Genomic DNA, 20,337 nt, shown 5'->3' on the forward strand with positions numbered 1-20,337 from the left:
ACACTTTAAATATAGCGCGTCCCACTGGGGCCTAAAGATTAAGAAAAGAGATGAATAGATTGCATGAATCAAGCCCTAATCTTTATTAAGTTGTTTATTTAGTTGGTCTATTGTTTCTCCACAAGTATGTACAGGATTACCAACATAACATTAGAATTATTAAGTGGTGTAAGAAGTATTTTGATTTTTTAAATTAGCTTACTTACTTTACTTGTGGAAATATTAGGTTTCATGTAATTTTACTTCAGTAAGTGTATGTTTTACTCAAAGTAAAAAAAACAAAGCATCAAAATTCTTAAAGTACAAAAGTACTGATTCATAGTGACCCATTGAGCTCTGTTCTCACTGTTGCCCTTGTTTGTGCTGTTCATGCTGTTAGCACCGTTAGCTGCTATCCGCCGACTCAGCCGTCGCCATGTTGGGAGCCATGTGGAGGCAATTCCTCAATCATAATCATAACCATTTTGCTCTGAATGGCCTATAGAGTGCTGCAGAGATGATGCATTTTGCTAACCCAACCCCCTAAATTAGCATGGCAATGGTTCCCTTGACAAAAAGCAGATGGGATTTTCAAGTTTATGATACTTACACATTTTGTTCAGCTAGATAATCTTGTATATGTTCCCAGTGTCCTATGTTCTTGATATAAACTAACACTGATAAGCAAGATAGTAAGAGATAAGTAAGGGCTATCTTTGTAGTGCAAATGAATGCATGGAGTTGGACTTTTCAAATGCAGTTTGAAAAGTAAAAATCCATTCAGCCAAAGAAAAAAAGAAAATTATCTTGCCCGCAAATTTGAGCGCACTGGTTTCAAAGAGTTAAAAACTCCCTGTGTGATGAGTACTGTGACTTGAGAAGTCTAAGCTGAGAAATGGAGCTAGCTGTTTACGCCAAAATGTTAATGAGCTCAAACATGGAAGCCAGTGGTTGCATTATGTCACACGGATCCCCTCTTAAGTATCAGACTTCATACAAACATGATCATTTGAACCATGGTGGTTCCAACCACTGTCCTGATCTTCTGTCACGCCCAAAATTTCCAACGGTCCGGCTGGGGAACGCGGTTTAGACAGTAACCCAAGCCAGAACAAACTGTGGATCTAAAAATAGTTACCAGTCCAGCTGCTGTGGGACTGAGACAGGGGGTGTGGGAGGGTCTTTACGCGGGGGTTAGACAAGCTGGCAAGGGGGGTAAAGGGATAGACAACAGGGGAAAGAGACGACGTCAGTACTAGAAAAGAAGACGGAGGGACAATATGACTAAAAACACCAACAAAACCAACATCTAGGACATCCCCACCACCATTTCCTCCCTCTGCTTGTTCCCTTCTTCTGTCTTTTTGGACGTTTTACCCGCCGCTCCCTGGAGGTGATGAACTTTGCTCTCAGGCCTCCATCAGCAGGCAGTTCGGGGCCCGGGGCCGGCAGAGGAGCCACCATGGAGAACCTGGAGAAGCAGCTGATCTGCCCGGTCTGCCTAGAGATGTTCTCCAAACCCGTGGTTATCCTGCCCTGCCAGCACAACCTCTGCCGCAAGTGTGCCAACGACATCTTCCAGGTGAGCGTGGTGTTTGTCTTAAAGGGTCGTTCGTTGGACCATTTTCATCCCATTTTTCTAATTTCAAGCAGCCATCATTATTTCGAATTGAGGTGGTGTTTTGATTCATTAACAGTCAAACACTCACCCAGTTGTGGAAGAAGTATTCAGATCTTTTACCCATGTCAAAGTAGAAATACCATAGTCTACAAGTACTGCATTCAAAGTTTACTTAACTAATAGTACAATAATACCATTGTTTTACTTGATGACATTATGTGTAGCGCATTTGAGGTACTTTATACAATAATATATTATTATTCAATAATACAATATTTCATTGTATTTTACAAGACACTAAGCTATCATCTTAAATCTTAATCTGAAAAGTAATAAGTAGTTATAGCTGTGGGATAATGTAGTGGAGTAAAAAGTACAATATATCTCTAAGAACTGTTGTGGAGTAGAGGTAAAAAGTACCTTAAAATGAAAATATTTCAGCACAAATACCTCCAAATTGTTCTTAAGTACAGTAAATGTGATTAGTTGCTTTCCACCATTTCACTCAGCCCTAACGTGTAGCTTGCTCCATAGCACACGGATGGCACGTGTGCAAATTTGTAGTTATCTTGGTCATACAAGTAACAAATACAACAATTACGATGGACCATATGTCTACTGCATTTGTTTTGTGTATTCGCATGTTTCTCTTGTAAGACATTGACCTGCAGGAGATTCCCCTCATGGGACGATAAAGACAATATTGGTATGTGTGAGTAAGACATGGTATAGAATAAAAATGCATGCGTTCTGTTTCCTAGACATTGTTACTTATACTTTTTTCTCGTTCCCTTCTCTTGATCCAGTCGGCTAACCCTCTGTGGCAGTCCCGCGGCTCCACCAGCATGACTTCCAGCGGCGCTCGCTTTCGCTGTCCATCGTGCCGCCACGAGGTGATGCTGGACCGCCACGGGGTCTACGGTCTGCAGAGGAACCTGCTGGTGGAGAACATCCTAGACATCTACAGACAGCAGGAGTCCTCAAGGTGAGTGTGTGTGAGTTTTTAACATTATAAAGCACTATAGACATTTAATAACTGGGTTATAACACACTGTAATGTAATTGTAAGCAGATCTAAGGACACTTTATAAAGTTACAGTATTTGTCAACAATTAGCCGAACCCTTCGATTCATTTTAATCAGTATTTACAATCTTCAGCATTTGAAAATACCCTTAAATCAGCTGTTTTCTTCTGTCTGTATTTAGTCGACGTCAGATATTCCAGACAGGTTTCACAGCGAAAGGTCTTTATATAGAATCTGAAGTAAGACGGCATGTTATTGTAATCATAAGTGACCACCAACAGAGAGCAGTATTGTCTTCTCCTCTCTGACTGTTGCCTTTGTTTGACAGCAGTGCAGAGTGGATCCATCCACAGTGATGGGAATTTGTGGTTTACATTGCTGAAGTTTGAGACTTTGAGACGGATAAAAGCAAACTGGTTCCTGCTTAAAGGATACATGCAGTCATTTTAAAGTGAGAAATCCACCTGAATTGATCATTTCTGAGACTTTGAATTCATGGTTGTTTGCTTTAATAGATAAAACACTGGGGGGGTATTTTTTTTCTAAGTTTTCCCTCATTTTTTATTCACAATAAGTATAACAATAATAATACATGGTTACATAAAATCAGACGGTTCAAATAATACAAAAACATAATGTAATAAATTACCCAACAATAATATAATATAAGATACAACCAGATGTCAAATCAGGCATCAGTTACACAACATGACTTGGTGCATATGTTTTGAAATGCATATCCTCTTGATTTTGTTTACTACCCCTCAGGTGATGAATACCAATTTTCTTTTTTATTTGCATTTTCATGCACTTGTTGTTGATGACAAGTTATGTGATGTGTGTGTGCCGGAAAACATACTAGGAAAGAAAAGACTGTCAAAGAAACTCAAGAAGAAGAAAAAATGCATACATTTTGGAACAAATGAGTTCATACACATCATTTGAAACTGTAACTATTCATGCTTTCACTGTTTAGAGGCAGAGACAGTGTTGTTGACTGAGCCTTAAAAACGGAAATAGACAACTAGATGACAATGGTATGTAACATAATTGATCTCATCTCAGATTTTAAGCTGATAACTTCTAAATGATAATGCTTACCGAATATATTTTACTGTCTGAAGTCTATCGCTACTTTACAACTCTGTGTTAAAGTAAAACGTCCTCCTCTTATGCCTATCTGCCCTTGTTTTGTAAGCGTGCACACTAACTACAACTCTACACTGATATTTAAGTCGCCCTCACTCCAAAATAGAAGCTGAAGCATGAGTCACTGTTGGCACTCGTTAGAGACAGAAGGACAGGAGTCCCCTCTTTATCTGTGTGGGCTAAAATAGATGTGATTGTTCACAAATGTTTTGTAACTTGTAGTTTCTCATGTGTGGAAAGATTTCTCATTACTTAATCATCATTTCGGTCAGAGACACCTTAGTCAGAGTACAAAGAACCCTTTACTGCATATTTGTTTTTGCTTTATGTAAGTAGGCTTTGCTTTTTTGGATGCTCCAAAGTGCCGATGCTTCCCAACTGCCCACATGCATCACTGTGACCTCCATGTGAGTGCTTCAAAGGCCAACTTGTGTGTTGTTTATTTTTGCTTGTGTGATAATAAAATGTCTGGCATTGAGGGAATAATATAGATTGCACACTGGCAGAACTGACAAATTTTAGAGGACAATGATGTAAAAAACAACAACACACAGAACATGTACGTTATTACATCCTTTGGATGTTTACTATAGAAAGCTGACACCATCTTGGTTCCCAGGTGGCAATTCTCCACTGATGTCTAAATACGTCCGCAATAACAGAACTAACCCAAGCAGGTTTAACTATACAGACAATGTTGACAAGCCTTGTGGACACTATGCCACCAGTGCATACAAATCCAGCCTTGAAGTCTTCCTTTGAGAACATTTTAAGCACATTATACATGCATTCAAATGATGGGTCAAATGATAGAAGACTGTCCTCCACCCTTGAACTTTTATGAAGTATTTCACTAGTAGGAAAATGGGTCTGTCTATGTAGTGGAAAGGTGCAAATATTCTTTTGAATTGGTGCTTAATGACCAGAGAAAAGAGAGAGAGGGAAAAAAGGCCTTCTTCTCAAAAGATAGAAAACCTACAACAACCAGAATGCACTGGGCTTGTTGTGCCGCTATGCAAAGGATACCAAAGTACAATGTGTAGTTCGAACAACGGCCCTATGTAGAGCAACGAGTCATGCAGCAGACTTTTGCTGGCAAATGAGCAAGAAGCTCTGGCAACACGGACTGAAGTTTAACTTTGTTCATCTGCATCAACCCACAATGTAATGATGCAAAGCTGCAGCAAAGTTACTCCTTAAAGTGCTTCAAGGTTTATGTCTGCCCCTCATAGTTACTACACTGAAATCCAAAATAAAAGTTGGAATTAAAGAGTATGTAATCTGGTGTTTGTCTTATGATGATGTGGCCCTGAAAATGCTCTGTCAGCTTATTTCTATGAATGATGTGAGCCTACATTGAACACATAAAATCAGAACAGTTTTGGTTATTTCACATGAGTTGAGAATATAAATAAATAAAGCAGTGCATTTGAGGATCCATTTTCTACTTTGTGTCCCCTCCAGGCTTGTGAACATAAAGCCGGAGCAGCAGCAACATCAGCTGCTGTGTGAAGAACATCAAGACGAGAAGATCAATATCTACTGCCTGTCCTGTGAGACGCCGACCTGCTCCATGTGCAAAGTGTTCGGAAAACACAGAGACTGCGACGTCGCACCGCTCAGCAGCGTTTACATGAGGCAGAAGGTGAAGAATCAACTTTACATTCTTTATAACGAGGTGTCATTTTACTTTACAATACTACGATACTTCACTTCGTATTCATTCAGACAGACGTTGCTCTTGTGTGTTGGAAGTAAGCAGCTTTTTTAAGCTTATTTCCAACTGAAGCCGAAGCTCGTTTAAAGGTCAAAGCACCAATAAAGAGGGTTTACAAAAGTCCGAACTCTTGGTGGCCTTTATCTTACATACTTCTTTCTGTTTCTATTTTTAAATCTTCCCAATACGGCAAACTAAGTTGCACACTGACCTGCCACCCAGTGCAAATGCATAGTATACAAATAAAACTGTGTGTATCCACTGAAACCAAGGACACACCTGGTTATCTAGACATCTAAAGGTCAGTTACAGTGACACCAGATATTGTTTTACATCAAATTGAACTTAATTTGCTCATTTGTGGACACGCAAAGACGAAGTGCAGCAGTTTTGTCATGCAGATGGCAGCAGCGGCGTCCGGAGTGTTAATGAGCAGTTGGCTTTGTTGACATTTTCGTGCCGGCCTCTCCATCTCTCACTCTGTCGCTGATTCACTCATCTGAAATTCAGATGAGGTTTTGAGGAAAGTTGTTGATGCTCCATCTTCATGCAAAGGTCAATCGGAAAAACAAAAGTTCGTGATTTATCGTCGGCCTACGTAGGGAATGTTTGAGAGCGTTTGTTACACTAAAACTGTACAGAGGCTGTAGCAAACTGTACAAATGTGCATGATGTCATGTGATGCTCTAAACCGATGCACGCTGGTGACTCATGTTGTTGTGCTTTGGTTGGCGACAGGCTTATAGAGTGTTCTGCAATCCTCCGCCAACACTGCACACGATCCTCTAAATGTGTTTTTTTGACAACAGAAAATGTTCAGGGATTTTAAAAGAGTGTCTTGATCTGCATAGAAGAACATATACTGACAAACTGCAAAATGCTGATTGGTTGATTATTATTATTATAATAATTATTAATTAATTATTATTAATTTTCAGTTAGACTAATTCCTTTTTTGTAATGATTATTTGTCAACTACGTATTGTGAAATAGTGTTGCGTCAAAATCCCAGGCAGTGCACAATGCAGATACAAGAAGTTCTAAAAGCTAAATAAACAAAATATCATATTTAAATATACCAAAATATACAAAATGGTAAACATATACAAAACAGTAAACGTATACAAGATAATACACATGGTTAAAAGTGAGTAAAATATGAAGAGAACAGTATTATTCTTTAATTAATGTCAGTTCTGTTCTGGATGTTTGCAGACGGACTTAAGCGACGGCATCGCGATCCTGGTCGCCAGTAACGACCACGTCCAGGCGGTCATCACTCAGATGGAAGAAATCTGCTGCACTGTAGAGGTTAGATACACACACACACACACACACACACACACACACACACACACACTAACACAAGAAAAACCTTTTTTACCTTCTTCTTGAGTTGTAATTTTCCCATAGACACTTTATGTAATAGCCTATTGTTCATGTGTCAGCCAATAAAGAATGCTGAGTAATATATTTCTCTACATATTTTTATGATCCATACTGTAAACCTGATTTTGACATTGTATAGGCCGATATCGTATATTTTTATTTGTATATCAGTATATTTGTATTGTTATTGTTATTTTAGACTTTCATATTCCCACATTGTATTGAAGCTGCTGCAAAGTAGTTTCCCTCTGGATTAATACAACTTTATCCTATAATAGAAACATACAGTGCACACTTAAAGTAGGCCTACAATAAAAGTAGTAAGTAAGCAGACCGAGCAGACAACAGAGTGTATTTATATTGTATTATAATTGTATCATAATCTTCTTTCTCACCTCAGGAGAACGGTCAGCGACGGAGAGAAGAGCTGATCGACCGCCTTGACAGCCTGGTGGCCGTCTTGGAAGAGCGGAAGCAGGAGCTGGTGGGGCTCATCACCAAAGAACAGGACGATAAACTCAAACGTGTTCGATCTCTCATTGGCCGGCACAGCGATCAGCTGGAGGCCGCGGTGACGCTGGTGGAGTCGGCCATTCAGTCGATCGAAGAGCCACACATGCCTTTGTTTATACAGGTTGGTGAGGCTTCGGATCAGCTGGCTCCTGCAGGTTGAGTTCTATGATTGGTCAGGCAGTGTCATTTGTTTTTTGAATTTTGGGGGGTTTTAGTGACCCACTGATCCGAGAACTGGAAAATCATCCAAGTAGGAGATTCAAGTATTTTAAAGGTTAATGTCAATGCTTTTTAAGACTCTCTATCCTTATATTATTTTTAGGCCAAGAACAATACACCAAAAAATAATTGCGTTTTTTCTCCCATTGTGATTTATTAGTCTGCAGAAAGTTCATATGAAACAGCATTTTGACTATTAAGTGAAATCAGCTGAATTAATACATTTTACTTCTTTTTTTAAAAACAATTATCACTGATATTCAGTATGGTGGTATATGTTGGATTCTAACCAATCAGGATTCAGGACATGAATTGCATGACAGGAGGGAATAGAAAAAAGTTATGAAAGACAATATTTGTTAACCAAATCATATTCATGAGAATTGCAAAATCTGAAGAGATACTCAGAGGAATAAACTTACCAAATCACTCCAGTAGAATCCACCTTTTGTCTTGATGCATTAGATTTCAGTTTTGCATATTCAGCTTCAGGAAAAGATCACAGATTGATTATGTCATGATCAAACTTCCCAAACTTTTGAATGATTTTTAGAAGCCTGAATACATGCAATTATTATTTAATTTATAAGATTAGAAGCAGCAAATAAGCTGATACATCTGTTTTCTTATCCAAGTAACCAACCATTATTAATTGGGGTTCCCCTTTTATTGTCCTATGGACCAAATGCTGTTTCAAAAGCTATTCTACCCTGAAGAGAGGAGGCACATCCAAAATCACCTCACTAACTCATTGTGAAAATCCTAAATTAAATTGTCAAAATTGTACAAAGTGTGTATTTTCTATTACTTTAAATCCAGGTATGGTTTATGCAGTAGATGTTTTCACTATACGGCTAGCAAGCTAACGGCAGCAGTCAGGAAAACTGTATTTACACAGCGATTTATCAAAGCGTTTTTTATTATCAGGACACAAAATTGCTCAGAAATTCCACCGTTTTTGGCATAGTGACTGGCACTATAAATGTCCTTGGATAAGTTAATTAAAAACAAGCTTTTGGCGTAATTTGAGGGTTGACTGAAACAAAAGTTAAAAAGCTAGTGAATCTTGACAGCGGACTCGCTTGTCTCGAAAGCAGATAGTTACTTAATTACGCATCCTTATTTCTGATGCAACGTGTCTGCGTCACTGCGTGTGAGAGAAAGTATGAGCCTCAGGTGTCACTGTTTGATGCCACATCCTCTGCCAGAGCAGGAGTTAAAGGAGATAGAGTTAGTGGCAGCAGGGCAGTAAACACCATGAGGCCATTCTGGCAGCCGGCAGTATTTCTTAAAATCATGTTTTTATTTTAACACGGTGACGTGTCTGACAAATCTCTCTGACTGATGTCGTTGGCACAGACAACTGAAGCACAATGTAATTCATTTAGTCTCTTTTTTGTCTGTCTTCTTAACCCTCACAGAGCGCCAACGTCATACTGGAAAAGTAAGTAGAATGTTGTTTGTGGTGAATCTGTGATCCTGCATTGAGTGAATGTGGTCAGATCTTAATGTTGATACATTATAAAAGGTCCTGAAGGTGACTGAGTGTAGTACGATTCTGTCCATTACTTAAGTAATTCCATTATTGCTACTTAGTAGTTCTACTCCACCACATTACATAGGTAGATAGTGTAGGTTTGACAGTTGGAGGTACAATATATTTAGAAAATGTAAAATCCAACAATTTAAAATACAACGTATCATATAGTTCAGAATTTCTTAAGTAACGTGTCTAAAAAGTCTATATTATGTTCAAAATACTGTCTTTCTCACCATTCATAATATCCCTATCAATAAAAAGTCATAAAAAAATAATTGCATAGTATGTCAAAAAAGTCACGGTATAGTATATCTAAAATAAGTCATAAAGAGTCATAGGATAGCATGTTGAAAAAAGTCATAGTAGAGTATGCCAAAAAAAATGATAAGGGCAGGTGACATGTCAAAAAAAGTCACCAAATAGTCATAGTACAGTATGTCGAAAAAGTCATAAAAATGTATGTAGTCAGTATGTTGAAAAAGTCTCATAAAAGTCTTAGTACATTATGGCAAAAAAGTCATAAAGTCATAAAGAAGTCACATTATAGTATGTTGAAAAAAGTCATAGTATATTAAGTCTAAAACGTCATAAAAAATCCCACCCTCTCTCACCCCATCCAATCAATAGTCATTGAAAAAGTCATAGTATAGCATGTTGAAACAGTAATTAAAAACGTCATAGTATAGTATGTTGAAAAATGTAATATTTTTGTATGACTAAACAAGTCATAGTGTAGCATGTTTAAAAAGTCATAGTATAGTATGTTGAAAAAGTAATACAAAATGTCACAGTATATTATGTCAAAAAAAGTAGTAGTATTGTATAATAGTGTAATATGTTGAAAAATAAAAAAGACATAGTATAGTAATTTGAAAAAAGTCATAGTTTAGTATGATGAAAATAGTATAGTAGTAATGGTACTCTACCCTTTGACTTTTTTAATTTTATAGCATATGATACTATGACTTTTTTGTTCATGTTTATGACATACTGTATTATTATTTGACTTTTTATTATATTTTATTGGCAAACTATATACTTGGGAGTTATCCATGACATCTTTACTATATACTACATACTATACTAGGATTCTTTATGACATACTATAGTCTGATTTTTTTGTGAAACAATTTATATGACTTTTATAACGCATATATCGCATACTGAACTATATGTTTTTATGAAATTTTACGATATACGATATGACTTCTTTGAAATGTTATGACATACAATGCTTTTTAATGGCATACTTTACTATGACATTTTCACGACCTTATGCTGTGACTTTTTATGACATACTGTACTATGACTTTTTGTATTTTAATGGCATACTGTACTCAAATATATTTGTTTTATCAAATGCAATGGCATACTCTATAATAGCATTTTTTATGAAATACTATTTCATGACTTTTTAATGAAAGTTTTTAGGAATACTAAACTATGACTTTTCTATGATATACTACACTATGGCTTTCTAAGACATTTAATGACAAACTATACTATGACTTTTTTATGACATTATTCATGACAACCTATACAATAATCAAAATAACTTTATGATCTTTTATGGCACAATATATTATGACATTGATGGGCAACCAACACCAAAACAATCTAGATTGACAAATAGAGGTACAGGTAAGAGAAGAAATAAGCATTTCTGATTTTGAAGTGAACTTTCCCTTTCAGTTGATCACTTCAATGAATCCAGATCTGAACCCTACAATAGCTGACCATGTATGAGTCTGACTTTATTCAAAATGTTCCAACAAATACAGAGAATAAATGTGTTTTACCCAGGCATATTCACAATACAAAATACAAATGAACTAAACTCATGTTACAGCCACATATATGATGTCTGAATGGGAGTTTTTTGTTGTGAATAATAATGCGCATTATTGAAGTTGAATGTTTTCATTTATACTTGAATTTGTACATTTTTAGTTTTTATAAGCTTCAGCAAAATTCAAACTACAGCTTCAATCCCAGTAAAAGGTGCACATAGTTTATTTACATAATATAATAATATGTTGCCACAAACTGACAGCTTTCTGCAAGTGTTACTTAACATCAAGGTTTATGGCGAACATCATTTTCTAATTATAACTTATAAGTCATGTTGACACAGGGTTTTCAAATTTTGAATAAATAAACCCAACTTAAAATTTCCCAAATTCTAATACTGTGCAAATCACAGCATTCATTTTAACAACAGCACCTTAACTTAACTTACATTTTGAACACCCTTTGTGTGTTTGTGCTGGCAGGATGGCAGTGACAGCCAGGGCCTCTAACATGGAGCGCCCAGAGCTCGGTTTTGAGGATATGAGCCACTTTGTCATCGATACTGACGACCTCGCTGACATGCTGAGGAACATCGACTTCTCATCCGGCACACACCGTGGTACAACATGTGTTACTGACATAAAAGGAACTGTGGCTGTTATAATATTGAATATCATATTAGATCATTTATCCACATGCGTCAATGTAAAAGCAGAATATTACTGTTGAAGAGGTGGAGCTAGTTTTAAACTCTTTCATATGGAGTTGCAATAATGGTTATTTTCATTCTGGATCTATCTACTGATTTTTTTTCTTGATTAATAGATTGATTGTTGAAATTCTGAAATTCTGCAGTCACAATTACGGAAAGTCCAAAGGGACATATTCACAATGCTTTTTTTGTCCGATAAATGTAGTGAACTAAAAAGTCAATATTTTCCTCTGAAAGGTAGTGTAGTAGAAGTAAAACGTAGAATGAAAACTCAATACTCAAGTACAGTACAAGTACCTCAAATGTCTAGTTAGGTACAGTACTAGTTATGAATTCATACTGGGTGTCTTTTTCCCCACTTTATGAATTGAGGACAGAAAGGTCCCCACAATGTAAATTTTAGGGTTGAGTATTAGTTTTTTGTTCAAGGATTAAATATAAGTATATAACTTGACCGTGTAAGTGAGAAAAAGTTGATGTATGTGTGTGTGTGTCTTTAGGTGTGGGAGATGATGGAGAGGAAGATCCTGAAGAAGGTGAAGAGGAGTCCGAACTTGACTACTGCCTCAGATTTTGAGACCAAAACAGAAGTATTTGTTGTTTTCAATAAGTCAAGGCCAGAGTTGAATTTTTCTAAAGGTTAAAAATCGGAGTACGAATGTTTAAATATTCTCTGAGAGACTAACAGAAGGACGTTACAGGGTGTTTGAATCTCCCTGTCAACCCTCTGTTGATGAATTGATCAGGGTTCTGCTTGGCCGGGGCTTTGTGGTGTGTTTGACTCCTCACATTAGTAATTCAGCTTCCAGCAATCAGCTGGAGAGGATGTACCTGAAGCCCCTCTTGTCAAATGTTTGTATGTTTTATACACGGTAAGCAACACACATTAGACAACAGTGCCTAATTGATAACATGTAGTTTGACTCTTTAGTCCTAAATCATAGATCTGTCTACACTGTTTTTGGTGAGAATCAAATCTAAAAAAAAAACAAATCTTGAAATCTCAAAATCCACTTACTTTAATGGAGATTCCGAGTGCATCCCATGTTCTCCATCATCCGATTGCTCATTTGTGATGGAGGCTCTTCACATTGCACACCAAAGATCATAGACAGAGGTTTTACAACAAAATAAAATCAGACTTTTCATAATTGTTACTGTAGAAGATGCTCCAGAAAACATGGAAACTTATTTCAAGGACCCCTTTATGTCATATAGTAATAATATATATATATATATATATATATATATATATATACATATATATATATATATATATATATATATATATATATGAAATACAATACATAAAACAGATAAATGACAGCATTCACTATAAATACATAACACTCCTTTTAGCTTTGAAATAATTACATAACAATAATACTTCATTTTTAACTTTGTTGCACTTAAGATCAAATGTTGCCTCAAATAATTATCCATGATTAGTAATTATTTACTTATTTGTTGTGAATAGTATCACTTAATCGCTTTGTTTGAAAAGTTAGCCATAATTTCATCTTTAAAACTCTAATTGTTGTCTTTTAATACTGTAGATACTACTAACTGTGGGAATAGCTATAATGGGGATGTATTTCAGGCAGAAAACACAAATCCAAATTAATGATAATGTTGCTCTATAACTTCTGGATGTGCAAATAAACAACTGTTTGCTAACAAGTTCGCCACGTCAACGTAAAAGATGACGTTATGTCACTGTGTTCACAACTGATTTGTACTGCCCCCAAGTGGCCAAAAAAAAGCTGCAGGTTACGGCAGGTTTAAGTGAACATGTCATAAGATGTTACATACTCTATATATATATATATATATATATATATATATATATATATATATATATATATATATATATATATATATATACACAATATAGATTCATAGTACATTATAGCTTTACTGCTTTTACGTCATAAAATGCTACGTATTTGAAGTGTTTCAGTGAACATGGTGCCAACAAACACGTTTCTAAAAATGCAAAAGAAAGCGCTGCACTGATGGCTCTCAAACTGAAATAGTGCAAGCGTGTCAGAGCCTGTTTATAGATGTTCTTGTTGCTCTGCTGATGAATTGTAATATTTGTAGCGGCAGCAGCAGCTCACTGTGCGTCGTACAGAGGGGACATGTGAAGTCCTCTCTAACAAGACCACTTACGTAAAAAGAGAGCTGCAGAGAGTGAAGGATTCCCCTCATCCACTCAGGAAGGCGACAGCATCATCCGTGCTTACTCAGTCAGAGGCGGTGACAACAACAACAACAACAGCAACAGCATCCTCCTCCGTGCTGCATTCGTGTGACATTAGGCCGAGCAGCTGGAGAGTCACTGGTGATTGTTTAGACGTGGGATGATGATGACACTGATCTCATGATATTCCTCTTTTGTTCTCCACTCGAGGTCCTCGCTGCAGTCCTGAGGAAATGTGGAACAGAGACGGAAGTAGAGGTTTACCATAATCCTCTGGATAAAAATCCACAACAGTGAATTTAGCCGCACGAAACGACAAAGAGAACATGGAAAAAAACACAACATGATTGATGGAAATCATACCTTTCTATACATTACCCATCTGTATTTCTTTCTGCAGCAGCCTAGATGCAAGAGGACCGACCAGATTTTAGCCTCCCACATTGTTGCCTTTTGTTCAGTCAAGAAATCCAGTGTATTGTGTGTAAATATATCTCTCTATGTATAGCTCAAAGGAATGTATACGGTGGATTTAGCACTGCATCCTGTGTTGTGGGAGGGAAAGTAAAAAGATTCCCTTCATGTGTGTCTTCAGGATTTAAAGCCCTTGCATAGCCTTTTTCGTCACAATACTTTCTAAGGGCTTCAGTAAACATTACAGTTTAATAATTCTTTTCAGATGTTATGTAAATAAAACAATTACCAAAAAAGACTCACATGAACATTTTCTGATCTCTCCCAACTCCATGAGTAAGGTAGTGTTAGCTATATCAGTATTAAGTATTAAATCGATTCCCATTAAATTTGTGTGTATTATAATTTCTTTGGTTTTCCCCTAACCATACACTTAGCAACTATCAAGTCAAAATTTCTATTTGATCCGTACTTTAGTTTTTTAACAAAAAACCTGCAACGCTAATGACTCTCATCAGCTACAGTTGTGTTTTGTGTTTAGTGCTAATTCTGCTAACCTAAGATGCTGAGCAGGGAAACATTATACCATTATATTATGTTAGGGTATGGGTCTCCTTTTACCCAAATAAAGTGCAATGTTATGCTAATTTGAATGGCAATTCTTCATTATTTAACTATAAAATGTTTTAATGCCATTCGGGATTATTTTCTTAATGCTGTTACTCAAACTTAGGAACAACATGCTCCTCTTACGTGTAAGAACGTTTTTTTGCATCCTGAGGTTTTTGAAAACTGGGGTTCAAAACACTCTAGAATTAAAAAAACCTTGACATGAACGTCAATCTCTAAATCAGATTATCTATCTTTATGCATGAAACATTGTAATTTTACAGGTTTTCATGCAACAGCAGTGTAACCAATAAGTAATCTCAGCCACAAGGTGTTGCGATACTTGATTTTGCGTCAAAAGTCCTGAGCTCTGCAGAATAACAGAGTTAAAGTTATGATGACACAAGCGTTAGTCATTGCTTTGCATCAACAAAATGATATGTAATGGCATTTGCAAAGCGTAACGAGGGAGATGAACCAACACACACACACACACACACACACACACACACACACACACACACACACACACACACACACACACACAACACAACCTTTAATCTATGAGTGCAGATTCAGTGTTGTGTACAGCTGATGCATGTGAAACAGTTGTTTGGGAACTATGCAAGAAAATATTGTACTCTTCAAGCTTAAGTATGGTAATTTCAACCAATATGTATACATTTTAAATTCTGAAATAGTAAAAACAAGACAGAAATTTAATTTTTTTGAATATTTCATATTTCTTATTGCAGTGATTCATTCTTTCTGAAAGAGAAAAAGTAAAAGCACAAAAAAGTGCCTCACTTAATTTCAGCTACATGGAGTACCTCACAATAAGGTGACTATTTCAACATGAGGAGGACTTTGACTAAATTCTGTTGATTCAGTGGAAAGTGGTAAACAGCTTTTTACACAACAGGAATCTGAAGCCAAAAGAAATATTGTTGATAAGGAAGGACACACAGAGACACGCAGACAGAAATGAGGAGCAGTGATTGCACAAAACTCACAATCCTGTTCATGCTGCACACAACATCCAGACCCTGATTTCAAGGTAAGATCTAGAGATGACATACTGCAAAATATAGGAATTTAAAGTTATTGTATTATTTGAAAACCTTTTGTTTTATTTATATATATTTTTTACTTTTTCCACCTGCATTGTTTATTCTAGCAGTTCAAGGTAAATCAGAGTGAATTGATTTGTTGCACATAGAGTACTAAAAGCAAATCAAAAGTGTTGACTTATTTGGATCAAAAACAAAATGAGTGTTTTTTTCCCCTATATATTAGATGAAGTTTTTGCTGCTGTTGGTGATGTTGACAGCATGTGCTGCAACTCCTCAAGGTAAAAAAAAGTCCTTATTTGACAGAGGGAATAACAAAAGGAAATGTTGGAATTTGTAGTAGTTTGTTGCCTTTTTCCTCAAATTTGCTTACACACCCATCATGCAATACTCTTTTAGACACAAGAAACATATTTTTTTCCAAATTCAAGGTTTTGCAGTGTATTAATATTAGATTTCTGAACTGGGAAAAATATGTCAGATATCTCTACTTATATTACCAATGTTGACTTTAAGCATATGTCTGCTACATTTGAGATAATACATTTATTATTTTCCATTTTCATATATAATGTTCAAGTAGCATTGTTCTACAAAATTACAAGAATTATGGGTAACAAATCTAACATAACAGAAAAGTAAACAACAGACTATTATGTTTTAATATCAAACTTGGATGTTTTAATGATTTCATAACTGTTGTTAATTAATTTGTTTAATTGTGGACATTTTCTTGACTTCATACAGCCAAAAGACTGGTGCTCCTTCCACTTTCAATCATTACTGCATTTGAAGATTAAATGTACCTATATATACTTGTGCAAAACAAATAGATACCAGGCATAACAATAAGCAAACCAAAAAGCTAAGTGGAGTATCAAAAAGATTTTTAATGACGGTATATAGTGTCTCTATTTGTATAAGACATCATAGTTGACATCATAGCAAGTATTTTCCTTCCTCAAAATGTTCTTATAAATCCTGAAAGATGGCGTGCCGAGCAATGCTTATATGTGTGACAGAGTTCAACAGACAGTGGTTCATTTGGTACTGTTTCTAATACCGTGCAAGATGGCGTTCAACCAAAATATCATGTCATTTGTTACCACAATTTTTGTATAATATTAATAATGAAGATAATGTATAATGTAGTTAGTCAACTGTTACACTGCTACACCATATGGCTGGAAATAATAATCCATGCTGACAAAGAAATCAATATATATATAAAAAATAAAAACAAATCGTCCCTCTCTGTTTTCAGATCTGTCAGGTAAAATGTTCATCTTCCCAGAACAAACCAGCACAGCTCATGTGAGGCTGACAGCATCAAGACAGGATTTTGGTGCTGTAACCGTCTGTCACAGGTAAAACAGAATGTTCAAAATGTACAAAACAACCCATTGTATCTCTGACTGTGAATAGTAACATGCATGATCATGTCTTTTCAATGCCTACAGGTCCTTCACAGACCTTAACAGAGACCACACCCTTTTCTCTTTGGCCACACCCAATTTTGCCAATGACTTCCTAATTTTCTGGGACGAAACAAATAAAGGAATTGCGCCCCATATCAAGAATGTAAAGACAGTATATAAAGGGTGGGACTACAAGTCGAACATGTGGCACTCTATTTGTACAACATGGGACTCTGAGTCCGGACTGGTGCAACTGTGGTTTGATGGACAACCTTCAATGAAGAAATTCATCAGCTCTGGATCAAACATCAGTGGATCTACTATAATTATCTTAGGACAGGTACAGTTTTATTAATAAGCACCATAATAAATGGTCTAAATGTATTCTTAGTTTATTGTGTATCTAGTGTATAGATTTCATTACAAATATTGTACAATTTAGCTTTTATTAACTATCTCAAACCGTATTGTCATCTACAGGAGCAGGATTCCAGTGGTGGGGGGTTTGACATTAAGCAGTCTTTTACTGGCATGATGTCTGATGTCCACATGTGGGACTACAGCCTTTCCCCCTGTGAGATCGAGAAGTACATGGAAGGACTAAACTTCACCCCAGGGAATGTGCTCACCTGGAGTGCGCTGGAGTTCCAGATCACAGGCAGAGTGCTGGTAGAAGATAAACAAAAGAACTGTGACTAAAATTTAAAACAAAACTACAATAATTTGAGTTAGGCAAATCAAATGGGTTTGAAATATTTCTCAATAAAGTCCTGCTACAAAAGTATCTCTTCACAGTCATCTTTATTGTGTGGTTAAACACAAAAATGTTCGTCCAGAGGCAGAAATGTTCTATTCTAATGCTGTATTCATGCTGATGTGATTTTTTTTTTGACAAGATTACATACAAAGTTTATGCAAAGACGCAAAAGGGTGCGAGTAGACGAATGAGGCTAATGCATGATGCAAATACGCGCAAGTTGTACTTTTTCAACTCTGACGCAAAATTTGTGTGATGCTGTGTCCCGAAAGTGAATATTGTAGCCGTAGGTGGGCACCCAGAGCTCTATGATACCTCGTATTAGTAGAGACCGGTGTATATAAATGTATGTGTATAAACCATATGGTACAGGGAACAATAGCATGCCACACCCTGGACAGGCAGGGATGGGTAGTCTGAAATGACAAGAGGCAGAATGGCAAAACTACTAACAAAGTAAAAAAAAAGTTATAAATTAGCTGGCATGCTTGTATTAAGACTAAATACAACCCTTTGGCTCAAGTAGTTCTTGCTTCAGGTGGTTATCTGAGATTACTTTGGCGTCTGTCTTTTGCAGTTAAGTAGCTTTAAAATAGAAATGTGACATTCACCAATATTTCAAAACATTCAGGGATACACCATTCATCATTATAAATGTCATTCTGCAATCTGTGTGATTATGATCCCTAACATTATTTCCTGTCTGTTGTAATTTCCTAGCTTTTCAAAATCAGAGGTAATCGTTTTCTTTTTTTAACATGTTGGGCATGACAACTTTATGAAGATTATATAGGGGCTGTGGATTTGTCAGCTTGTTTTACATTTTCTCTGCCCCCTGCTCCACTGGCCAAAAATGTATAAACGCAGCTTTAAATGAGTTTTGATATTTCACTTTGCACTGATCTAATTTTTAGACACTTAAATATATCTTCATTCAATGGGACAGCAATACTTAGTAGTCACTTGCATTTGATTATTAATGGGTTCCAATGAGGGATGATTGTTGACACCTGAGTTAAAGTGGCACTAATTCCAGAGATTCTCCCTGATTGACCACAGGCAGCAGGTGGCAGGTTATAAAAGGTCTTGGAAGACAGCAAACTGGTTGGTCTGGGTTTTATCACCCTCTAGGAAAATGGAGCAAGGCCAGTGCTTTGTCTGCCAGAAGGTTCTCCCTTGATGATTGCAAACAAGTCTTAATTTGAGAGTTGTGCTGAGCAACACAAAAACAATTGTGTTCATACACTAATCACTAGATTTCAATTTAGTGAATATTTCACTGCCATGTTGTTAATTGTCTGCAGAGAACCTTAGATGATAACCTAATGAAATGGTTTATTTTTTCCTTTTTTTGCCAGTCAAACAAAGTTACTTTTTGTAGAAAATCAACACCTGCATGCAGGACCATACTTCCCACCAGGGATGTGCGGTCAGGGGAGGCAGGTGAGGCTTGTCATCATGAAAAGTAAAAAACAAATAATGATAAGATAAAATAAAAAATATTTCTCTACTGATCTGTGCTATAAATGTAATTTCTGTATGATTCCAATCATTTCAAGCATTTTTATAATCAAAATCGCTGAATTAGCGCATGTCCTGTTTAAACAGAGGACACACGTGAGGTGAGGCAGCGACGAGCTGTGCCTCACCTCAGACTGTGAATCCCTCACTAACTGGGTTGAGCGCGTGTCTTTTGCTTTCTCATTGTTTGTCACCACTGTAATATTTGTAGACACTTTTATTATATGTCCTTTCTTTCCATAGAATAGGTAATGTATTTCACGTATGTGTAGAACATATTTAGTGTTGCTGATCTGACATTAAACTGCAGTGAAAAAGCATAGAGAGGCAAACAGTACTCTGCCTCAAGAAGAGGGCGTGCGAGAGCCCACGGGTCGGGTTCATGCTTGTTCTGTCGTTGCTCTTCTTCTACACTTCTCTTCTTCTTATATTTTGCTTTGACCGCAAAAATGTAAGATTCAATATCCAAGCTTAAAAATGTCTCAAAAAAACGGAAATATGACCAAATCAACAGCAATTCAATGTCGGACAGGTAAAGTAACCTTTTATGTGTTTGTTGTTCTCTTTATACATCTGTGGTTGTTACAGATTATCGCGGGATCTCACGGTGGGGCAGGTCGCGGCACACACGCTCCCAGTGGAATCAAATATTTTCCTTACCTATGTGTGTGTAAATAATGCTGATATGA

At 36.6% G+C, this 20,337-nt stretch overlaps 2 protein-coding genes across 3 annotated transcripts; both read left to right on the top strand.

The window, feature by feature from the left end:
* Positions 1-1,210: 1,210 nt before the first annotated feature.
* trim54 (tripartite motif containing 54) lies at positions 1,211-14,571 on the top strand. 2 transcript variants are annotated; one of them, XM_068708529.1, is made up of 9 exons: positions 1,211-1,561; positions 2,407-2,585; positions 5,240-5,420; positions 6,708-6,803; positions 7,282-7,515; positions 9,035-9,057; positions 11,427-11,563; positions 12,157-12,246; positions 14,070-14,571. In XM_068708529.1, exons 1-8 carry the CDS (start codon positions 1,376-1,378, stop codon positions 12,231-12,233), a joined length of 1,113 nt encoding a protein of 370 aa, XP_068564630.1. In that variant the 5' UTR covers positions 1,211-1,375; the 3' UTR covers positions 12,234-12,246; positions 14,070-14,571. The 2 variants fall into 2 exon arrangements, with proteins under 2 accessions (XP_068564630.1, XP_068564629.1); XM_068708528.1 differs by having other exon boundaries at positions 12,157-12,192; positions 14,083-14,571.
* A 1,265-nt stretch (positions 14,572-15,836) lies between these two features.
* LOC137870996 (C-reactive protein-like) lies at positions 15,837-18,154 on the top strand. The gene is made up of 5 exons (XM_068708530.1): positions 15,837-15,939; positions 16,179-16,233; positions 17,217-17,319; positions 17,413-17,710; positions 17,851-18,154. Exons 2-5 carry the CDS (start codon positions 16,179-16,181, stop codon positions 18,067-18,069), a joined length of 675 nt encoding a protein of 224 aa, XP_068564631.1. The 5' UTR covers positions 15,837-15,939; the 3' UTR covers positions 18,070-18,154.
* Positions 18,155-20,337: the final 2,183 nt, after the last annotated feature.

This window comes from Cebidichthys violaceus, unplaced genomic scaffold (genome assembly GCF_023349555.1).
Source record: "Cebidichthys violaceus isolate CVI_PGR_0920_01 unplaced genomic scaffold, fCebVio1.0.p SCAF_14, whole genome shotgun sequence".
Lineage (NCBI taxonomy): Eukaryota > Metazoa > Chordata > Actinopteri > Perciformes > Stichaeidae > Cebidichthys > Cebidichthys violaceus.

Coding starts and splice junctions, on each gene's coding strand:
- trim54 (XM_068708528.1), top strand. CDS start 1,376: ATGAACTTTGCTCTCAGGCCTCCATCAGCAGGCAGTTCGGGGCCCGGG. Junction 9,058..11,426: donor GCCAACGTCATACTGGAAAA/GTAAGTAGAATG, acceptor TTGTGCTGGCAG/GATGGCAGTGACAGCCAGGG. Junction 12,193..14,082: donor AGAGGAAGATCCTGAAGAAG/GTGAAGAGGAGT, acceptor TCCTCGCTGCAG/TCCTGAGGAAATGTGGAACA.
- LOC137870996 (XM_068708530.1), top strand. CDS start 16,179: ATGAAGTTTTTGCTGCTGTTGGTGATGTTGACAGCATGTGCTGCAACT. Junction 16,234..17,216: donor ATGTGCTGCAACTCCTCAAG/GTAAAAAAAAGT, acceptor CTCTGTTTTCAG/ATCTGTCAGGTAAAATGTTC. Junction 17,320..17,412: donor GCTGTAACCGTCTGTCACAG/GTAAAACAGAAT, acceptor CAATGCCTACAG/GTCCTTCACAGACCTTAACA.